Source organism: Nanorana parkeri, unplaced genomic scaffold (genome assembly GCF_000935625.1).
Source record: "Nanorana parkeri isolate BGI_ZX_2015 unplaced genomic scaffold, ASM93562v1 scaffold52, whole genome shotgun sequence".
NCBI classification, from domain to species: Eukaryota; Metazoa; Chordata; class Amphibia; order Anura; family Dicroglossidae; genus Nanorana; species Nanorana parkeri.
The window spans coordinates 299,248-315,195 of NW_017306320.1; the positions used below are offsets into that span (position 1 = coordinate 299,248).

The window sequence follows — 15,948 nt, forward strand, 5'->3', positions numbered from 1 at the left end:
GTTGGCAGTGTGCAGCTTTTAGCCCAATCAAAACTTAGTGCCACGCTATTTTATGGATACAAGGCCTGACTTTGCATTATAGGACTACAGAACCAAAAATACAAGTTGACATTAAATAACAAATCAATCTAAAAATATTACATAATTCTGAAACTGCCATAATTCACGTGTTCGATAGTAGGATTTTAATATTTTCATTAGGTCTCACCTGTTTTATTCGGAGAAGGATAAACACAGCTTGACCTGGTTGAAAACAGATTCCAATGATGTCTATGTTAAATGCACTGTGAGTATATATTCATGATATGAATTGAAAGGGATAATAGACCTTGAAAGCTGCTTGTTATCTTCCTTTATCCATTATCCTTTTGATAAAAACACACTGAATACAGATGGTGCCTTTAACAATGGGCTTGAAGATCCATATTTTAACTGTGGCAAAGCTAGGGTCAGGCTGCTGTGGATAAAAAGCAAAGTACCACCGGACAATGTTGAATTGCTTATGAGATCTTTTTGATGGAGTCAAATAGATGGACTAAATAACCACAGCAGGCATTCTGACAGGAAAAATCTGACCTGAAGAAGAGAGGTTCACTCTCGAAAGCTTGTCTTTTATATATTTTGTTAGTCCAATAAGAAAGGTATCATTGCACACTGCAATACTGCGTTTTTGTCTTTTTTGACATCTATGGCATAGTCACAACTACAACATGTCTTATTAGTTGGTTTGCAATTATTGTAATAGAATACTGAAGTGAACCTACTCCCCTGGTACCCAACCTGCTGCCCATTAGTAATTACTGTGTGGTCCAAAGACATTGGTCTGTTTTGGTGCTCACTCAAGGGAATGAAGGAAAAGTATTCTTGTTAAGTTAAACGGTTTTACCTATTTTGTTTACACTATCTTACCTTTTTCTGTATTGTCTATCCCTTTTCTATTTTTATGTTTTGTTTTTGCCTCTGATCTTTTTTTAATGGATCACACTGAGAGAAATTTCAAATGTGGCATAAGTAATTTTTAAGCGGGCTGTAAGGAGCACAAATGTTGACTTGTAAAGGGGGCTGTAGTGGCCATGGTCTATGGCAGTTTAATGTACGTGTCTCCAGTCTATGAGAGTGCTGGTGACTTCTATTATGGACTGTATCTGACACGGCGCCATCCGTGTTGTCACTTCAAGCACCAACCTTTCATCCAAGGTCTGTACGATGTATGTAGTGCAGGTGATCTCATATTATCCAGTCTATGACTGTCTCCTGAAGCATGTTCCCGGTCTCCATCAACTCCTATAGCATGTTTTCAGACTCTGACCATCTCCTGTTGCATGTTTGCAGTTTTTGACAGCTTACAGTTGCAATACATTCATAGAATATTATGTGCACTCCTTTGGTAATGTCAAATCTTCTTAACAACTCCACCCCAATGTGGCATTAAACAGGTTAAAAAGTAATACCTAAAACGTATCTTTCTGCTTGAATCTGATGAATGTTTCACACCTCTGGCAGTGGAGCACATTTCCAGTGCTATGACATTGATCAGGCGGTCTCTGCCAATGGAAAGTATCACTGTTCAATCCAACCAACTGACTGACTGGCTTTCTCTGAAATTCACTTCCCAAGCTCCATCAGCAGAGATCACATGACCAATGCTTAGCACATATCAAAACAGTGTCCTTTAAACCGAAACAGAATAAACTTTTGATGCTATTCATTCATTATTGCACTATTTTCAATGTACACTCAAAAGTGGAAAATATATAGAACTTACTTGATTTACAGATCAGACATGTGTTACCTATGGACATGGATCCCAGTTTTGTACTTTTTATATTCCTGCACATATTCTTGAAAACTTGGATTTTTTGGGGGACCCAGAAAGACATTACCCTGGCATTATAGTATAACAGTTGACTATTCCTGCATAATGTGTGTCAGCATATTTTCCTGTAGTCTCAGTTGGAAAAGTGTGTGAATGTCACACCTCATGATGGTGTAGTGCAGAAGGTTGTCCTGGGGCTGAGCTGCAGCTGGTGATATCATCATGTTGGGCAGGACTTGTACAGGCAAGTTGAAGAGGATTAGTGTACCCAGCAGGATCGAGATAGTAAAAGCAGAAATTGTATGAATATGAATATGGGCAAGGATCTGTACAGTAGATGTATTTTTAAAAATGTGAGTTTTTTTTAAATAGGGTTGCACTATGCTTATGTTTCTTTTGAGTGGAATTACATGAGATATCAACATATTGCTGTTGTGGAGGAGGACAAGGAGGATTTTGGAGTGTTTTTAAATACACAGGCGCAATAGTTTTTTCGTCCACAGGTGAGGAGCATTTAAATTTAAAGTGGTGCACACAACACGGGTAGAGCACGGAATTTGGAGGAGATCCTAAAATAAAGTTGAAAGAGACTATCTTTGTATGGATTGCACTGTATGATATTGGACATTTATTGAGATCAATTGCAGTTGGATGAATTAAGACACTGGGAGTTTGCACAGACATTTTGCACTGTACTTTGTGTATATAATGTGCGTGTTAATGTTCACAATTTATACTATATGCACTTTATTAATTATGTTTTAATCAAGTAATTTTTATTCATTAGTATATGATATAGTAAGGAGCGCTACACTATGGGGTCTATTCACGAAGCTGCCGAAGGATCTAGCCATAGATTCGACCGATCCTTCGGCTAGCTTCGGCCCCTTCGGCTCTAAGCTGAACAGCAGTGAGTAGACTGCCGGAAGTTCGGCTCAGCCGATCCAGATGTTGGATCGGCTGAGTCGAACACCTCCTGCACTTCGGGTCAGCCGAACATGCTGAGCATGTTCGGCCGACCCGAAGCCATGCGAAGCAAGCCAATGTACGGCTGACTTCAGCCGATATACGGCTGAAATCAGCCGTACCAGCCTGAAGTGAAAAGCCGAACAGTGTTCGGCTCACTTCACTTCAGGCCGGTCATTCACTCGGCTGCCTACGGCAGCTTAGTGAATAGACCCTTATGTGAATAGAGTTATTATAGAGTGTGTGACAAGGTGACATTACAGGAGCACATTTGAGAGAGAGGGACAGAGCGCTGTCACCCCATAACTGGAAGTACCTGAATAAGGACCTCCACGGCAGGATCAACAGGGATTATTTTAGTTAAATCTGCCAGTTTAAAATACTGAAAATGACTTTTGAAATTACAATAACATCTCCAAACGTTTATGAGATTATATTGATTGACTTTACAAACACTAGTTTGGGGTTCGTGATTAATACACAAATAAATCTAGGCTATGCACAAAATTAGAGTCTGCACCTATAAATATTACAGCTACAGGTGGATACCCCTGGCTGGTTCCTCAGCTACCTCTCCATGCCACCCTTAAAAAGTGAAAAACATACAGGGAGCATAACCTATATACAGTATACTGTACATCTTACCTGTACACAGACAGATGGCATTGTAAATGTATGAGCAAAATATTAAATCCTTTATTTTTTTATTGGGAATTCAGCTCCCATCATCTGTGAATGTGTACCTTGTTTTAAGTTAATGCTTGATGGACAACAGTTTTTTTTAAATATGTAGCAAATATTTAAATCTAATAATCATGTCATAAATAGAAATTCAGTGACCATTACTCTAAATAGGTTTTCAAAGAAAGAGTTAAACTGTTCCCCCTACTGCAGACTGGGACTGTTTAATGATTTACAGTGCTCAGCTTATTGACTTTTATAGGAGAGCTGAGAAATAGATACAATCAAAACCTGTATCTGCAATTAGCCAAACTGACACTAAGAAGAAGTGTTAGAAGAAGTTCTGCCATATGTATCTTCGATGAGTACCAATGATAGCCTTTTCCCTAACAACCACAGTTTCTCAACACAAATTGATGCTCTCCCATGGAAAAGAAGGATGAACTCCAGGCAAACATCAATACACTGTTGAAATACATATACTGTATGTGAACTGCTTTATCTGCCAAAGGATCTGTCATTTTTTCTGACCAGTCTTGTGATCCAGGGACATAGACAGGAAAACACTCAGCTCTTTCTTGTTTCAGCTTTACTGCTATTGGGGTCATCTCTCTTCTCTATGTACAGTGGTGATGATGCAGATTTATTGTCCAGTGAACATAATGGAGACAAAGAGGTGACATAGAAAGCTGCAGAGATGAGCTAAAAAGAGAGGTGTCACCTGCCTGTGTAGTATGGCAGATGAGTGTAAATCTGAACAAACTAAACATTAAGCAAAGTAAGCACATGTATTTTCATTGTGTGTTTAGCTGTTGGCCTGGATTTCCACTTTACAGCGATGAGAGATTTAAAATAGCAAGTAAGTGTAAAGAAATTAATTTTAGAACCTTTCTAATCACCCTAGCATGCTTAATCCTAATGCAGTAGATTGATATATTAGTCTGTCATGGCATTAAAAGTGTGCAACGTAACAATACTGCAAAATTGCAGACACCTTGTGATGGCTACAGGTCTCTTAGGTACTGCCCCAAACTGTGCACAGGACAATAACTTCAACATCAAGTTCCACCCTTCATAAGTCTAAGCCCCATCCCAAACAATTCCACTGTCAAATGACAGAGCCTGTCCTGCCACTGAGGCTTTGGCAATCCACACCTGAATGATGGGCTTTGGGCTTAGCGTCAGGAGGAGGTAAGACTTAATGCCAGAATTTGAAATTCTGTGTATGTGTTGGGTCTGGAACCCAGGGGGCTCCACTGGGACAGATCAATTAATTTAAAGACTAAAAAAAGGCATTTGAAGGCATCACAAGGCTGACTTTACTTCAAGAGGATTGTTGTCACTAAACCTTTTAGAACTTGAAAGGTTCACTTTAGGCAGACTACTAGAGTGAACTCGTTTGATTTGCTGTATATCCCTTGACCCTTTACAAATACACTTTTAAATGTATTTCATCAAGCTTAATAAATATAGTTAATGTTCACCTAAATGTTCCTTTTAGCAGCTGCCCTGATGAATTCTCCTTAGTCTTATTATTGTAGCCATAGAAGAGCTCTCCAAAGAGGGTTTGGTTCATCGGCATCTCAGGACTCTCTCCACAGTGCGCTCCACCAGGGCAGGGCTCTGTGACCAGGTGGCATGACAATCCATCGGGACCCAATTTATAGTCTTCAATACAGCTGCAGGAGAAACAAATGCAAGGTCAAATCAATTATTGATTTTATACCCTAAACTTCAGAGCCTTAGCTATTTCTTGCCATCAGCAAATACGTGTCCTCTTCGTTTCAATATGATTAGAGACATGTAGAGGAAAAATATCAAAGACATAATTGCTGGGTGGGATCAATAATAGAGAAAGGAACACAAGTCTGACCTCAAAGCTAATTTAAACAGAACATGGATAAAATAAAATCCATAGGTTAGGTAAAAGCTGCCTTGACAACCATACATAAAATGATGCATGCCTTTAAAATAACTATGTACTTATAGATAGGAGTAAACAAATTCATTTTTAATTCAGGAGCCAGTCTATCCAGTCTAAGAATTAGGAAATGTCTCAGCAAGAAAAAAAGATTTAAAAAAAGTGAAGTAACTGAAATATTTTAGTAATACCTATTACGTGACCCCTGGGATTTGTATAGCTCTGCTCAAAACCTGTATTTCTGTTCTGAAAAAAAGGATTTACTGTGTCTATAACATCGTGTTCTGCTGATATTTTTACTGCCCATTTAATCATCCCATTTTTTTCCAGCCCAGGTGAATGCATTAGATATGGGCTGTCACCATTCTAATAGACATTCTCCACAAAAAACATGAGGGTTCAGAGACCACGGGGCAAAATCTTAACAGGGGCCTCTTATTTCTTATGTAATAACCTAAAACAGTCCTGTTCAGTATTTTAATAAAATCAAATTGCAGTTACTTTTCCGTAAGAATGAGATGCATTTCACAGGTCCTTTAAAAAGAATTTCACATGGAGGTCTACATTGTATACCACACAGCATAATGGACTATAATGGGGTCATTATTGTGCAGTAACAATCAAAAATTGATCTGCATCATGCTTAGGCATGAACTTTGGGCTCAAGTCGACCATTAGTTTGACTTGAACCCAAATAGATGATCGATATGGCCAGCAAAACAATAATGCTGTGTGGCCTGCACAGAGATGATGGCTGAGCCGCTAAGTGACACTGGTTGCTAGGATGTAGCTGGAACAACATAACAACCTATGATGATGTAAGGCCACCAGCATCATAGCATTGTGCATGTCTCACAAATTCAATGTTTTCTGGGGCATAGATGGCCCTGAGTTAGGTTCGTTTGGACATTTGCCAAACATAGATTTTTGGGTGGGTTTCCGAAATGTCAAAGCGAACCGAACCCAGGCCAGTCCATTCATCAATGATCATGTTCTGTTCTGCAATCTATTGGACATTAAATGGAAAATAATTATAATATTAATTAAAAGGAGTACTAAAGTGTACAACAACTATTAAACTGCAAATTGTGAATGCAGAAAAAATAAGAATTTTTAGCACTGTGTTTTTTATATTAGAGGAGACTTTGTTTTATAAATGGAAAATTGCAAAGTTTTAGAAGATAACCTGTTGTGTAGTATGAATCTATGTTTCTAGCTGTAGTACTTTAATGCTGAAGTTTAGTCAAAACATTGGGGGAATTTATCAAAGCAATTGCAACAGTTTTAGCCTCTTTAGCCACAAAAAAAAAAATCATTTTTAAATGTGCAAATCTGTCTTTTAACATGTGACCCTGTTTTGACAAGAGCTTGCACTACTTTTTCATTTGCACGATTTATGCACCTTTTTTGCAACTGTTTTCATCTGCACTTTTTCTGCGGCTGTCTGAAACTGGAGCATCACCTAACAAAACAATCACAACTTAAGAAGTCCCCATGACCACTTCTTTAAGAAGCAACAGTTAAGCTTCTTTCCTGGAGTCTATTAAACCTCATTTATGAACAATATTACACTAGCATCATAAATCTGGTGCAAAGTGCATCAAATATATTCCGTGCAAGTTCAAACACTCGCAATTGCTATGATAAATTCCCCCCTTTGTATTTTGCTTTGGATATAGTGGAAAATGGTTAGAATCTTTGTCAGGATTTAATTGCAGTCTGTGTCCCTATTGAGGAGATTTTCCCTCATTTTCTGTGACGACAGCAAGTGATGTGGAATCGCTCCAGCAGGAACATGAACAAAACACATTTTAAGTGAGTGGGGAAAGGTTAGTGCTTTTGACTCCTGCTTACTCTATTTGTTGTACTGGTGTCACAGAACCAGAAAGAGTTCTATTTATTTGAGTGACAGACAGAAATAAAAACTGAGAAAAATGTCTTGCCATTCTATTCTAAACTAGAAAAAAAAAGTCTACAAGTAGGTTTTAGGTTTGAGACAATGGGGTTGATTTACTAACCTTTTAAACACACCACGAACGTGTATACACCTCTGTAGTGTGTTCCCTCCCAGCATGATCTATGGGAGGAATCGAAACACCTTTGTAGTGTGTACACACCCAGCAGGTGTGTTGTGCAAAGCCCTGCAATGAATTGCAAGGTAATGTGGTGTAAATTAGCTCTATGTTGTGTTGCTTGCGTTGATGAATGCAGGAATGTAAATGCATGAGCTAACCATTTTTGTCTAAACTGTGAAGCAGCATTATATATGCATCATGTGCATGATTTTTCCATATATGGCATTAGTGGAAATATGCTTTTAGAGGCTTTTTGGTTGATAAATACGTTTTGCTGTGTGAAAATCACACACACCTGGTGTGTGTGTGTGTTTAGGTTAGTAAATCACCCCCAATGTTTCAGGAATTTTTCTTTCTGCCTCTTAAGTAAGTCCAGAAGCTTCATGTTGAAGCTCTGTATTGTGTTACATCTTAGTTGGGACCTGCATACTTATACGCTGTCACAGTTAATTTCTTTGCTAGATAGTTTTCCTAATACTTATATAAGTTAGTACAAGTTTTGATCACAGCTTTCAGAAAGAAAAAAATCAATTAATGTTACACAGGATTCAATTACATAGTGTCCTTTATAGAACCTTTGATCCAAAAAGTCCAGTAAGAAAATACATATATATTAAAATTCTGTATACTCTTTGCCTGCAGTATTAAGTACTGAAAGTATCCTCATATTTAAAACAAGTCCCCTGGTAAGGTTTTATGGGGAATATACAGGTTTAGTAATGTAGCAAATGTAGTTATCTACAGAGTTTACATAATTTGAAGAAAGTCATATGGCCATTAGCTTCAACCTCAATGGTCAAAAAAAGGGCATCCTGGGAAATGCAAGTCAATCTGGATAAAGGCCTTGAAGCCCTAGTAAAATGCAAAACAGAAAAAAATTATAAGCACACAATATTATTAGGGACAGAATTAAATGCCTAAAACTGGGCAATCTCAGAAAATAGGAAACAGGAAAAGAAAGGGCAACTCATTGAAGTCTAATAAATGATGTTCAAAAAAAGTCCAAGAGAATGAGGGGGGAATGAGGTAATGCTGCTCCTGGTAGTAGAGGATAAATCCACAATAATTACTAGAAACAAGCAGAACAAATTTACACAACAAACTTGTGCATTATCAAGCCAAAAATAGCAGGTGGATACAATGGGTCAACTGACCACTGGCAAGAAGCCACTAGGAGAAGGTCTTGTAAGCAACTGTAGATCCTAATGGTAGGGGGTCCTTCATATGATTTCTTCACTCAAAACTGATAGGGCCCAACAACCTCATGCATTATCAAACCATAATTAGCAAGCAGATATAAAGGTTAATCAAACACTCACAAAAAAACACAAGGATAAGGGTGTAAGAAAACTATACATCCTAATAGTAGGAGTCCTCCATATGATTACTCCCTTCCAAACATGGTACTGAAGTCACTTATTAGGAGGGGAACTCAAGAAGATCATCCATCATCCCTAATGGCAAAAATATTCTAGGGGGTACAAAAGAGGCACAGAAAACTCATGCATAAAATTACAAACCTGTGTAGAAGAATAAGGTGCACTCAAAAGCAATTCATGGTGTAGTTGCCGTGGAAAGTGTCCAACATATTTGCATGTGGCTAGTGGTGGAGTAGCCAAATGGATGTGACGGAGGTAGTCACTGATTAAAGTTTGTCATTGTTTATTCAGAGGTCTGTGTGTCTCTTTTGTACAATGTTGCCTCCTAGACTATAATAATTGATGACCTTCTTAATTTCTCCTTATATGCAGCTTCACTACCACATTGGTTTTCAGGGGAGTAATCATATGGAGGAACCCTACTATTAGGATGTACAGTTTTCTTGCTATCCCTTATCCTACTGCCTTTCTGCGAGTGTTCAATTAACCTTTATGTCTACTTGCTATTTAAGGTTTGATAATGCATGCAACAGAGTGGCAGTGTTGTGTGACAGTGTTTGTCACTATGTTGCCCTGATGAAGGGAGTCTGCGTGGCCCCCGAAACATTGGCGATTGGATGTACGTGACGCTTTTCTTCAATAAATGAACACAAGAATTTGACATTATCCTTTGAGTGCTGGTATCCCCGAATCTTGCAGCGGTTCTACCACGGCAGTGCAAGAATTAAGTGCTTCCTTTGAATAGGGAAATAAAATAACAGAGATATGCTCACCTGCTGTCTCAATGGACCCCAGTTCATATTTTGCATTAGGGTCCAAAGAGGATAACCTGTATCAATGCCTATAGTTGGCCTATCTCTTTTTGTTTTAAGTGGTCCATCTCATTTAAATACAGTGAGGGGCATTTATCAAAACTGGAGCAGACAAAATCTGGAGCAGCTGTGCATGGCGATCAATCAGCTTCTCTCTTTCATTTTAAAATCTTAACTAAACAAAGTGAAGAGAGACACTGATTGGTTGCAGTGCACAGCTGCTCCAGATTTTGTTTGCTCCGGTTTTGATAAATTCTCCCCAGTATGTTTTGTCAGTGTTCATTAAGCGGTAGTAATCAATAAATCTGTAAAAATTCATTATGTGTGAATTTATTAACCCTAAGCTGATTTTAGCCTGACCTAGTGTTTTCCTCTGAGACTACACACCTATTAAATTGAGTTTAACATTAAGAGAGCTTAAGTAAAAGTAGGCAAATCTTTGTCAGCTGCAGTTTAAATATGCCCTTGGAATGTTACACAATTTTAAAAAATGCCTCTCAGCTACTAAGTTTGCTGAGATATGAAAAGAAGAAAACAAAAAATGGATGGTCGTCACAGAATGACAATGCAGTTGAAAGGAATAATAAAAAGAGAACTGAGTGCAAACATACTCTAGCCAGTTTTGGATCGGCTAGGAAAGGTTAGGGCTGCTGTAATTTTGTTATTGCTCCGCTGGTCTCCATGGGGGAGATTTCCTCTTACTGTCCTATCACAGAACCAACATTCAGAAGGCAGTGGGGATAAAACAAGAAAAGCAAGGTTTTCAAAGCATCAGATCCCAAAAAGGAGACGGTGGAGGTATGCATAACTGATGCATTAAACTTATATGCCACATTTTTACATATTTACATTTTCTGGTTGTTAATTTTTTAAGATAGGTTTATGTATATCACATGTTTAGATCCATATGGTACTAGAAAATATGAATTTTAATAACATAGTCATGCAGGTATAATAGAGTGAATATTGCATTTTGTATTCATTTGTATACATACACCATTTTCAGATAACAGTGCTCTTTTAAATATAAGATTTGTTCTTTTCATTAAAAAGAAGTCTAACCGGCAATATTATATGTGTTGTTTACTTCTGACTTTAGATGTGTCTATTGTGTTGCTGCTTACACGGCTTGGCATTCAAAAGTCTGAGCAGCCCAATTTATTGGTGCTAAAGTTGGAGAGACATCGGGTCACAATATCAAATTCACTTGCATGTGGCAAGCAGGGCGGTATTCAGCAGCTCAGCTGTCTAGGACAGCGTGCTAAGAGGGGGCAGCACTAAACCTCAAAATTTAGAAGCTGTGATAACATTTTCTTTATTTTCTTTTCCTCTTTTGCCCTCCTCTGGAAATTTGTGGCTAAAGAGGATCTGTTATGGGAATGGGGATTCTGTGGACTTTGGAAGCGGGGTCAGCAGAAGAAGCACTTGCCTTGGCATCCATTCTAGGAGCGGAGCAACTGGAGCAGGAGCCTATTCTGCTTTCATCGTCCAGATGTCTCCTGCATTGTGCAGGAACAAGCTGTCAAGCTAACAGTTCAATCCTGCTCTCCTACAGGGAGAGCTCCACTGTCAGTCCCTATTCACATGTGACCATCAGTGCTTTCAAGCAATTTTGAAACTTATTTTGCACATTTCATGTGTTTTTTTCTGGAACTGTTTATGCTTTAGCCATTGGAAAGCTAGTTTCTAGCAATAGTAGATGGTTTCAGCAGGAGGAAAGGCACAAAATCACGTGCTTTTCATGCTCTTCCATTAGTCCATGGGCCAAAAAAATGCGTGAACCCCCCCCCCCCCACACACACACACACAAAAAAAAGAAGCTCATGTACTTTTTTTTGAGACACAACACTCAGGTGTGAATGGGCACCACCAAAAATAATTCTTTATTTGAGCATACTTGTGCTTCAGGAAACATGTGACAAAACTCTCAGGTGTGCATAGGGCTCAGTGTGACAGCTTCTTACATGAACACTTATGAACTCATTTATGCCCTTCTTCCCTTAGATTTTTTAATGGAAGTTTTTTATTGTTTGGTGGTATGTACAATTCAAATGTAGTACTGTATATAAAGCAGACAGCATGGCGTCTTCAATGGTGAGTTCTATCATTCGTTTTTTTACTAAACTGTTCACATAACACAAGGGGTGGAGCTTGTACAAAGGGGCGTTATCATTCAGCCATGCCTGAATAGTATACAGTTCTGGTGGCAAGAATTCCAGTTCTGCTTGGAATATACATATAGGCACGTATAGGCTACATTTTGTTATCCCACTCAGGCATCCAGTTTGTCTATTTGCTAAACATTTGGGAACACATAAAATTCATGCAGCAAATTATATCATCCCCACAGTCTAAACTGCACTAAACAAACCTGTAAATGAATGTAATGCTGAAGCTCACAGGATATCTTGGGATCTACCAACGGTGCAGATCCTTCTATATATCGGAAAGAGATTTTGGAGCTCAATTGCCAGATCAAGAAATCCCATTTATTATTTCTTGTGCGTCACAGCTTATTTACATAGCATAAGGTTAATGTTTCGGGCTTTTGACCTTCATCAACATTTTTACTGACTTGCTTAATGTATGAAAATATTTCTTAAAATGCAGTTCCAGGCAACAAGAGAAATCAGTCACTGAACTCCCAATGCTAGCCATCAAAGGCTTCACCCGTGATCAGATCAGAAAATAGGTTCAACTGATACTAATCCTGGTTGGTGATTCACTACAGCCATATACTAGAGAGCTCATCAAACATGGATTCGCTTCTTGAAACTAAGCTGTGCAAATTACCAATCAAATTGAAACTCCCAAGGTAGGACAGCTAAGAAAAATGTGTTCCCAGTTTACCAGATTAGCAACAATCAGGAGTGAGATGGTCTATGGTACCATGGATAAAAACATAAAGCTCCAAAATGTTTTATTTAATTTTGGATAACTCGGAAAGGTCATGGTTTAATTGTTCATTGTTCTTGTTGGGAGAATTCCAGTCTTTTCCTTTCAAGGAAGCAATTAATGGGAAATCTCTTCAACAAGTGCATTTTTAGGGCTCATTCACACGCAAGTGCAGGGGTGTGAATGGTATTATTTCTTCTATGGGAGACATAAATCTCCCAAACAGAGACACAGACAAGAACACTTCATATGTCAATTTCCTTTGTCCTAGTGCCAAAAATATCCAAATTATACAGAAATGTGGCTGTCTGTCATTTGTTGGCTTCCAAGGTGAAGCTATAGTCATTGTTCAAACTAGAAAAGCTTAAATCCCCAAACAGTCTACCATGAACAATGATTGCTGTTAGCGTACAACAATTCACACCAACAGGGTGTCGGGCTCCCAATTCTGCTGTCAATATTTAGATCACTTTACATTATTCAATGTCACTTTCAAAAGTTCAGACTTCATATTATTGATCTAATGTCCTCTCCAACATCTTGTTCGATTATAAATATCTGCAACTATCACACTCGTACACCTGAACCATAAGGCTCTCAGCAGACCGTCAATGCTAAACGAGGTTGACAAATGTGCCTGGGGACCAATTACTTGTATTAGAATCTATGCAGTCATGGTCATCAATACAGGTGTTCATCTCAAAATATAAACATATGAAGACAGTAACTAAGATATTGTATATATCTCAATTAAAAAAAGGTTCCCATATAGCTTATATCACTAAACATCAAATGTCATATAAACTGTGACCAATGGTGACACAATTCATTCCTTGACTCTCAATTAAGAATTATGTGTTTGAATGGTACTTATTGCAATGCCACTAGTGTTAAAAGTTGCTGTCTGTGTGGGTACATACATTTATGATTGTCACAAAAGAGAGACTGCAGGAACTTAATACTTGCAGCCTTGAGGAAAGTAAAGGGAGCATTGACTGAAACTATTAAACACAACAAAGGTATGAATCAGGTTCATATTTTAAATATAAAGCTGGGATCAAGAACACAGACACATTATCAAAATAGCTAGAAAAAAGTTTAAAACTAAGCTTAGATTAGAAGTGTTGTCTTACCAAAAGAGTAATGGATGCTCAGAACTGATTTTCAGCAGGGGTAGTGAGTCAATCAACAGTAAGAAAATGTTATCATCCTTGGAAAAAAACATTAAGGATAAGCTGTGGATTCAGGTTGATCTTGCGTTTGCCCCAAACTTTAAGTGTTCACAGTTTGGGAAAACAATGAACTAATAGGATTGTTTACCGCCAAAGGAACCAATTACAAATCATACAATTTCTGATGTTAGAACTGTGGCCAGGTGGCATAAAAGGGCCAATAATGCCTGCCCCTCATAATAAAGTCAGAATTCCCATCAAGCCTTTTGTCAAAGTGTGTGCAAAGCTGCCCTTTGTTAGCACTAAATTACCACACCGTGGAGTGTGACAAAGCCAAACAATTCTCAATCCTTCTATTGCCATAGCTGCTAGTAAAGTAAGGCAGTCTCCTGTATTAATCATGTCTGAAAGGCCTAAGGAAAGGTCCTTTTCATGAAGGTAGTAGGGGTTCTGCATCTGCAGGACAAAGCAGTGGTTGGGGTGCACCTTTGAGAGGATAGCCAAGTCTTCTTTATCCTTCTCTACCTCCCAGGTGTAGAGTAATTCATTTTCATTAACCTTTTAGGTGGATGGGGCTTCATCCAATTGAGCCTGCTCTCTGTGCATTGCTATATGTCCCACAGTTGGAAGCTCATATAGTGTTAGGTTAGGGACCACACTTTTTAGAGGTGCCTTGACGTGGCAATGTGGCTTCCATATATATCTGCAGATGCATGTAACCTGTAAATGTAAATCTGTGTATACAAAAACTGAGCAGTTAAACAGATTGGTTTGTTTTTGTTGCTGGTTAGCCTGGGGACTGTATACAGCTCTGCCCAAATGCTCATTTTCTTTCTTGCTAGTTTTAAACAGCTTTAAGCAGCTGGCATATACTTTTTTGTTGCTATTTCATAGGATGGCATTGCCTCACAGGTCCCTACATACACTTAAATGTGCATGTTGGGATAAAAAGCTGCAGGCTCTGTGTCCTTTTTTAAATGTGGCCTACTCCAACTGCTTCAATGCTGACAATGGAGCCAATATTTCCTGTTGTTGTCTCTGAAAATAATACACTCTAGCTTTTCTTTCATGATAAAACCTGCCCAGTCCCTGCCTCTGAAATTGTAACCTAGTAAAAATACTAATCTGGTGTGTATGGAGTAAAATATTTCTGTACTGTCTCAGAAATAATACACTCTAAATTGTCTTTCACAATAAAACCTGCCTTGTCTCTCCCTCTTCAACTGCAGCATAGTAAAACTGCTTACATCATGTGCAGCAAGTCTATACAACATTTCTCACTACTGGCTCTGAAATGATACACTGTGCCATATGTATGGCTATTATCTGTGAAATATGGCAATGTAATCTTTCTTCCTGCATAACAACTGCCTCATCTCTGTAAAGTGGGGTTATGGTTGTGAAGTGTTTTTGTGCACTCTGTGATTACATTTATATAAACTTTGTAGACAATACAGTGTGTTACTGCACAAAAAGAAGATCACAAGCTATGCTATGACACTTTTTTGCCACTGTTTGGCAATTAATACTAAGTTGAGGACTTTAGCTTTATTTTTTGTATTTATTTGTTGTTGTAAACCTTGCAACAGCTTTAGACCTCATGTTTCTGCTATTTCCACCAATTCATTCTGGCCTATTATCGCTAGAGAAAAAACAAACAAATTGTACTGTGTCACAGTACAAAATACCTAAAAATACTTTTTTCTTTAAGTTGAAATTAATCAGACTTCAATGGGTTTTGGATTAAAGTTCGCAATTTCCAGAATCTATGATAAGTTTGATGAACGCCCCTTGAATCAAACTCAGGCACATTTACTCATCCCTAGTAAACAGAGACAGACCTGATGGGTCATGTGGTCTTTTTCTGTCATCACTTTTCTATGTTGCTATGCCTCAAAGGGAGCTGTATAGTGTTCTTGGCTATCATGGGTAGAATGTACCAACATGTTACCCCCACCTCTGAGGAAGCCAGCAAGTAAACATTACATGCTCGCTTCCTCAGAAGTCGGTGTAACAGTGAGATAAATGTATGACATTAGGTATGGTGCTCATCTGTTGGTTGCTGGATTCCTATTGTTATAGGGTGATGAGAGTAAATTGGCACTCGTTGCTGAACACAGGTTGGAAACACCTAGTCAGCTGGCACTCACTACTAATATCAATTGTTACCTGATCACATTGTTTGTATAGAGGACTTGTTCAGCACAGCATCATCAATATGTGCTAATATG

General features: G+C 38.4%; 1 protein-coding gene across 1 annotated transcript in view; it reads right to left on the bottom strand.

Moving 5' to 3' along the window:
- The window catches only part of ASTN1 (astrotactin 1), a 436,540-nt gene that overhangs the window by 57,596 nt on the left and 362,996 nt on the right, over positions 1–15,948 (bottom strand). Inside the window, exon 14 of the mRNA XM_018575081.1 lies at positions 4,948–5,142. Coding sequence (XP_018430583.1) covers positions 4,948–5,142 — 195 coding nt within the window. The remainder of the gene's footprint in view (positions 1–4,947; positions 5,143–15,948) is intronic.